Raw genomic sequence first — 7,664 nt, 5'->3', positions numbered from 1 at the left:
CCCCCCCAAAACTTATTTATAGTAGCAAAATTTTTCATTCACAAATGTCGCTTCTTGAAAATTACTCTGATTTTTGTTGGCTTTAAAAATGAAGTCTTGCTGTGGAAGGCTTCATTAGACAAGTGTAACTTAAAGCTCACACCTTACTTGAATCTTTGATGCAGCTTTTCAATTGATGTAGCTAGATTGTATGTGCCTACTTTTATATGATAGGTCACCTTACTGTACTTTTATGCTGCTTTATGGTATTTCTGTCCTATAATATTCTTTAAATGCTCTTTGTTTGACGACTGCTTTGTTCTTAACCACTTATAACTGTATATAACTTTTTGTTGACATGTAAAATAAGCGCTGTATTGTAATTTTTTGACAATAAAGGGAAAAATTGTACTGCTACATCGGACTTATCTCAGTCTGGGTTGATGCATCAGTTTCACTTGAAGAATACTGAACACTCACGGATACCTTAGTAGCTTCAGCTGCTTCATTGCTCGTCTCCTCCATAACTGACACGGTGTCTGATTGGTCACCATCATCCACGAACATGTTGGCTACTGTAGAAGCGGGTTGTTGTTTACAACCATCCCGGAAACGGTTTAGCATCTCTGGTCTTATGAGTTTCTTAGCGCGGTTTTTACTCGCTTTTCCCAGACCCGTGGTCTCCTCATAGCGAAAAATTGTCGGGACTGCATTTGATTTTAGTCTTCGCTTATAACCAGAAGCACCTGTGAGCTCTTTTATCAACCGTGGTCGACTAAATGCCTCAAACGCATCAGGGCTAAAGTGGCTAGAGCACAGCCGCGGGTCTTTGGGGAGTTGTACTCGACCGCAAGCATCTTCCCATTGCTTTCTTCTTGTTTTCTCATGAGGAAAGCTGTGCAGACTTACATCTGTTCCTTTGTTGAACTTCGACTGGAAATTACAACCGAAAGCTGCACAATGCGGCATAGTAGTTCCTCTCCTGCAACAACAGGTTAGCTGAACGAAAGCGCCTGCCCACAACCAATATACATCATCGTCCCAGAATGCATTGCGTGAACAAAAACATGGCCGCTCCCAAGGCTTCAAAATAGTTTTAAACAACAAAGATTTAATGGATAACGAAAACATTTTAGTTATTTTCAACAATGTTTATGTAGTGGAGATAATTTGTAACATATTTAGAGTAACTTGACATAATAGTCGGGATTCCTTTTAAGAACAAAGAAGGAAAAACTGTGAAAGAAATCCTGTTTCTGACCGGAGCCTTCCTCCTGACGCTCAGACGACCACATTTTATTCATACCTGATTTCACTTCAAGCTTCTCTTTCTTTTGATTTATGCAACACAGTACACACAGAGGCCAGCCAAGTGAAATTAACCGTGTGTTGTGACCACATGCGGTAATTGGGATTATTATTATTTTTTGTATTACGTTTAGTTGTTGTCCCTGTGGTTTTCCCTTTAGTTTTTTAAATGGTTTTCTCAGTGTCTCTATAGGCTCGGCTGTCTCTCATTTGGGGAGTTTGTTGAGTTATGATATGATTTTGCTAAGCATTATTTTTGAAGGAGTTCTGTTCAGCTGACCTCTTTTATGGGTCCACTTATTTCTTAAAATAGCTTATTTTTCGGTGATTGTGTATATTGACATTATTTTTGTCATTTTGGGGGTATTGCAAAAGCCACATTTTATAAATTACACCCGTACCTGTGCACCCTTGGCTTCAGGGTCCCTGAAAAGTAAGAAAAAAAAGTAAGAAAAAACAAAACAAAATTAATCTTTTGTTCTTTTTGTGACTGGACATTCAAAGGTGTCTCACATAACAAGAAAAATAACAATGATAAAACTTTCAGATACTTGTTTTCTTAACAAGTTGAATGTTTTAAGTCATGTTAATTTATAAATTTGTTAGTTTCAACAAATCTCTAATATTAACCTCACTTTAACCTTTAACGGCTCTAATAGACTGTGTGTGCGCGCCTTGGCATTTGCTACTTCCAGTGGGGAAACTCCCGTAGAGCACTTCGTTTCCGGTGTGATATTCGTGCCTTGTTTATGGTCAAACTTTCCAAAACAAGTTAACCCAATGGATGAATCATGCGGCGATTTACATATCTCGCCCCCTAGACACAGTCTGTTTGACCTGCTCCCCTCAGGCAGGAGGCTCCGGTCCATTCGCACCAGAACCTCTCGCCATAAGAACAGTTTCTTCCCCTCTGCTGTTGAACACATGAACAATAACCGTATGACTGTTCTCACCACTAACACATGATCCTACGCTGTGTCACTGCATCATTCCATGTTTGGCACTGATCACCACCTGCACTCATGTGTATATATCATGTATATATCTTTCTACGTAGCACTTTTAATTCTTATTCTTACTTTTATTTTTTTCATGTCTATTTAAGCGCAATTTATGACAGTATGTTTGCACTGAAGCACCGCAGCAATTTCCTAATGTTGTAAACCTGCTCAACATTTGGCAATAAAACCCATTCTGATTCTGATTTACATATCTCGAGATGTCTTGGGCATTTACCATTTATATATCTGTAGATGATGTTCATCGACTTGAACTCGATTATTCTACACCAAGAGCAGAACAATTAAAACTATATATTGGATTTGTGAAATGTTTAAATAAAGGTTCATTTAATACATTTTCATGCATCTGGACCACAGTAGAACAGATCTCATACTACAGTCCAATTTTGCTTTATTAGCCGTTCTTGCAACTTTAAACTTTGGGTTTTTCAGTTGTTCTCACTTCCAGCTACTGTACATCTGACCTGCATCCTGTGTAGATACCTTCATAGAGAGGACATTAAGTTAAACTCCTCTGAGATATTAAATTACACATTGTGCGACAGTAGGGGGCCCTGCATTGTTTAGCGTTTTTTTTTTTTTGTTTTGTTTTTGCATTAATGCAATTAATTAAATCTATGAATGAGATCCTTGGAAATTGGTCATAAAACCTGTGCAGAAAGCAAAGAAACACAAGATTAATCCAGGTTAAAAAAGCAGTACAGAGAGGGGGGGAAAGCAGTGGCCAGGATTATAAGAGAATATGCATTTGCTGTTTTGGTCAGTATTTTAATATATAGTCAAAGTTAGCAGCCCTTTTGCTTTATATTATCTGCTCTTGATGGATTTAAGCTGTATTCCCTGGACCAGAGATCTGAGGTGACTTCAATCAACAGCTGATGGTTTGTGTTATTGTTGATAGTTAATATCGTCAACTAATAGGGTTCATTTGCTTCAATAAAGTGTATTTCATGTAATCAAATGCTTTTCGTCTGCTTTAAGGTGATCAGAATTTGAAATTTGAGATGCTGTATCGTTTAAAGCAAGTTCAAAGAAAGTGCTGAAATCTGTCTTTATTGAAGTTTCACAAATCACAGAAAGTTTTCATAAAATCGTTGGTTTGTTGTGCTTTTGTTCTGCTGTTAGTGTGGAATAATCAAGTACAGGTTTGAAATGTCAGGGTTGTGTAGTTTTTGCTCTGCAGCAGATCAAACGTGCTTTATCCATTTCCCTAATCAGAAGTTACAAAGGCAAAAAAACCAACTTCAGCCTCGTATTAAAATGCACATTTGTGTGGTAATGTTATAAAGCTGTTGTGAAATCTGTTTATGTTGTCCTAGTAAGGCTACCACGAGGGCAGCCACTAGAGGTCGCTAGAAGACCGGTGTGTCGCTGTGTTTTCCAGAAATTGATGTAGCCACGTACACTGCTGCTACAATTCAATTAAAAAGCGGTTCGTGCTTGAGAACCCTGTGTCTTATTGCCAACGAACATGACAAAAGCCATGGGTCACTAGTTGAAAACTTGAGGATTTCTTACCTTGTATAGTCCCGACTGTCATCAGCTGATGTGGCAAATCGCTGCAGTCCCTGAGTCGACTGATAAGACCCGAGCTGCAGCCTGAGCTCGTCGAGCTCCCCTGATATGGTTTCATATTTAACGCGATGCTCCAAAACTCCAGGTCGCTCGGTCTTTTTCGAAAAATTATTCCAGTGGAATAACGATGGGACAACTTTGGGCTGAAGACAGCGCTTCCCACAGGAAGACACGAAGATGTCTCCAGTCTCGAAATGCCGACTACACACTCTAGAGCTGGTGGTAACAATGAAGCCGTGCCTTCTGATTTTCATCAGCCATTGTGCGCGCAATTCAGGATCCTTGGGAAAGCAGTGGAAACTTAACATCTTGTTGAACCTCCCCCCAGCGGTGCACAGCGGGACACAGCAGTGGTGGGTGTTCCCGCCTTCTGCTCTTTGTAGCTTAACGCGATCTTTCCGTTTTCGTATTTTGGACATGATTTTGGTGTCTATCTTCTTCGCAGTAGCGACAGATCGCAATATAAAGCTGCCGGAAATGTACAACTCTACATCCGGTCTTAAAACAGGAAGTTAGCGTTTTCTCGTTCACAAGGTCATTTCCTTTCCTCAGCGATCTCCCTGCGCCGAGCAGCAGCAGGAAAAAACAAACCCTGCGCAGTCCTACAAAGCTAGCTTTAGTTCTTCGTTGTATTTCAGGTTTACTGAAGGCATTTTAATCGACCAAAGCGAGCGCGTGGAACACCTGGGTCCCTCCACGGACGACGGGAGATTAATGGAGAGGTAAGTTTACACTGTTTGTCGGTGTCCTGATTAGATCAGCGCGGAAGCTTCCAAGAAAACATGAATCCGTGACATCTGGTTAAAAACGGAATTGTAAACTGGCCGATGGTTTCCACACAGCCTACAGCAGATCTACTGCTCTAAAGAAAACAATCTCCCTTTGGTTGTGGTCACTAAATGACTAAATGGCCAAAGGCAAACAGGCGACCACGTGTCGTGTTCTCCACATACACAGAATATTATTATGGGCCTCTTTTCTTTTTCTTCACACCCAGCCATAAATCTTCCTGTCGGCTGGAGATCTTTTCATAAAAGCTCTTGAGGTTTCAGAGCTGAGACATGAAGCTGTTGTTCCTGTTCTGATAAGAACAGGTGGGTGTGTTCTGCCAGTCAGTTTGAGGTGGGAGGAGGGGGATCATCCTCCTCCCTACCCTTTTTATGTGAGTACCTCGAGAGCTGGTAGCTTAAATGACTTGGATGTTAACAGAGAGCGTCTGTCCTGATAGCCGGTGTCTTTGGACCTTGGATTTATATTTTCATTGTGCCATCTACACATAGACAGCACGACTATGTTGCAGTTGTGTTGTAGTACAGTCCTCTACATGCTGCTGCTGCTGCTGTGTGTTCTGGTCAGTGCCCATGAAGGTAAGCTGTGTAGCTGCATGCTTGTTGTAATGTATGGAGTAGTTTGGGTGCATTTCTCTAAGGGATGGTCATGTGTCATATGTGCTTACATTTGAGTGATATGGGAACAAATTCCAGATTAATATCCATTAAAAATTAAATTGACTTCTAGACCAGGCATAAAGAAAATATGAGCCCTCGGTGAGAATTTCAGGCAAGAAAAAAATAAATGAATGAAGTTCAAGTTTCCTTAAATGGGACTGTGCTGTTTATCAAAACTTCTGTCAGCTTATTATTATTAAGTAGTTAAAAACATTGGCACAATTTCTGGAGATTCTGGCTGTGAAACAAAAAGAACAGTGCTGATGTGAACTCAAGGAAACTTCCCCCCCTTTTCCCCAGAGAGAGAGAGAGGAGAGGAGACCGCAGCGAAGAACTGCTGCTCTGCTGCAAATACAGCAGCCACACAGAACTTAGGGGTTATGAATGTTCAACAGGAAGGGACACGAACACAAAACTGTAGCCTGACAAATTTGACCACAGAGCAAAAAAAAAACCCCAAAACACTCTCACAACACGATCACTGTTGAGAATTTTTTCACTGTACTGTGATAATAACTACTGTGAATCTGGAATTTTAAATATTATAAATATATATATTTACACCGTGTGTGTTCAAGTTTTGACACACTCAGAGTGAAACCGATCACCTGTTAGCTCATCCTGCACATGCACTCTTACAACCTGTTGAAGACAAACTATTGATCAACTCTGGCCTGTTTCTATTTTCATACTGATCCTTTTAAATAATGTGTACATTTTTGTGTTCTGGTTCAAATGCATGTAAGCTTTTGTGACCTGTAACTTACTAATAAAGATAAAAGATGTTTGTTTGTTTGTTTGTTTGTTTGTTTGTTTGTTTGTTTGTTTGTTTAAGTGAGACAAAACAATTCTGCATCATCATCTTTTATTGAGCAGACACCCGTGTTTATTGTGATGAATGGAGTACAGGACTGAACAAGACGTGTGTATTGAGTTGACAAGTGGCATCTAGGGAAAGAGTCACCTTGTAATTTATTTCACAAAACCGCACTGTGTTAAATTTCAGCATGCTGTGTGAGCTGTACTGCCTGTGGCTCTGCAGGAATCAGTGGTTTCTGCTCCAGAAGTGAGCGATGCTGTCGATGTCGTTAACTTCTCATTTTGTTTCCTCTTTTTCAGACATAAACACCACAGCTGGACAGAACGTCATTCTGCCATGTCAAGCTCCAAACTACAACATCATAGTTGCAGATTGGAGCAGAGCTGACCTGGGATCAGAATATGTCCTTTTGTACAGGGATGGATCTTTTGATCCAGAAAACCAGCATCCATCTTTTCAGAACCGGGTGGATCTGCAGGACAGACAGATGAAGGCTGGAGACGTGTCTTTGATTCTGAAGGATGTGACGATTAATGATACTGGAGCGTACGAGTGTCGTGTCCTCCAGAGAGGAAACAACCGTGGGAAAAGAGCTGTGTTGAAGAACAACCCCATCAGCATCATCTACCTTCATGTTGATCCTCCAGGTGAGTGAGTAGAGTTGAGTGTGTGTGTGATCAGAGGTGAAGCTGCTTCCTGGTTGTTGATGTTTGTTTCTAAAGATGTTGTTGATGAGACTTTGTAGAAAGCAGCTGGTCTGAGTGATGTGATCAGAGTGCAGTAGATAATGTCTGACAGCAGTTTGAAGAGGAAATGGATTCTGTTCTGTTCTTCACTCATCACCTACCTGACAGCTGACACCTCACACCTGTTTCTCACCTGCAGGTCAGACAGGAGGACACACAGAGGATGGAGGGAAGAAGGCTGGGAAGGAGGACGGAGTCAATAGAGGACGTCCTGGTCTGTCAGCTTTTGGTGTGTTTTGTGTTCTTATAGCTGCTTTTGCGATCTCTGGAAAATTGAAAAACAAGAATTCCTCACTTGCTCCACCTGAACAACAGAAAGCCTAAAAAGAAGAAGCTCTTCACTTTTTTCTCTTTCTTTGTCTTCAGACAAACCAGTTTACTGTAGCAGTACACACATGTCATGGCATCCCTGCAGATTCAGCTTTAAATATGACCACAACAAAACGATTCATTATTGCTACATAAGGGCTCTCATACAGGACATCAGTTTCAGTCACGTGTCTCTGAAATTTGCTCTGACTAAATGAACACGTGAATTTTGTCAGATTCTGTTACTGTGTAATCTCAGAGGTTAAACTGAGGTCCAGAAGTGTCTGATGTGGTTGTAGAGCACTCATACAATGATGTTACATGATTTATTTATTGGACACAGAAGCGGTGATTATTTTTCTCTGCTGTTATGAAGTGTTTAATGTTAAAGGTGAAATCAGAAGTTTCCACCTTTAAGATTGTGTGATCCTCTGATTACTCTGAAGTGCTGAGCTAA

General features: G+C 40.7%; 1 protein-coding gene across 1 annotated transcript in view; it reads right to left on the bottom strand.

The window, feature by feature from the left end:
* The window catches only part of LOC106632530, a gene marked incomplete at its 3' end in the record, with an annotated part of 6,854 nt that extends 2,551 nt beyond the window's left edge, over positions 1-4,303 (bottom strand). Inside the window, 2 exon segments of the mRNA XM_014330484.2 lie at positions 1,689-1,713; positions 3,828-4,303. Of these exon segments, the coding sequence (XP_014185970.2) occupies positions 1,689-1,713; positions 3,828-4,303 (501 nt within the window).
* Positions 4,304-7,664: the final 3,361 nt, after the last annotated feature.

Source organism: Haplochromis burtoni, unplaced genomic scaffold, assembly GCF_018398535.1.
Source record: "Haplochromis burtoni strain Fernald_Lab_line unplaced genomic scaffold, NCSU_Asbu1 Contig_786, whole genome shotgun sequence".
Lineage (NCBI taxonomy): Eukaryota > Metazoa > Chordata > Actinopteri > Cichliformes > Cichlidae > Haplochromis > Haplochromis burtoni.
This window is presented reverse-complemented; position numbering and strand designations above follow the sequence as displayed.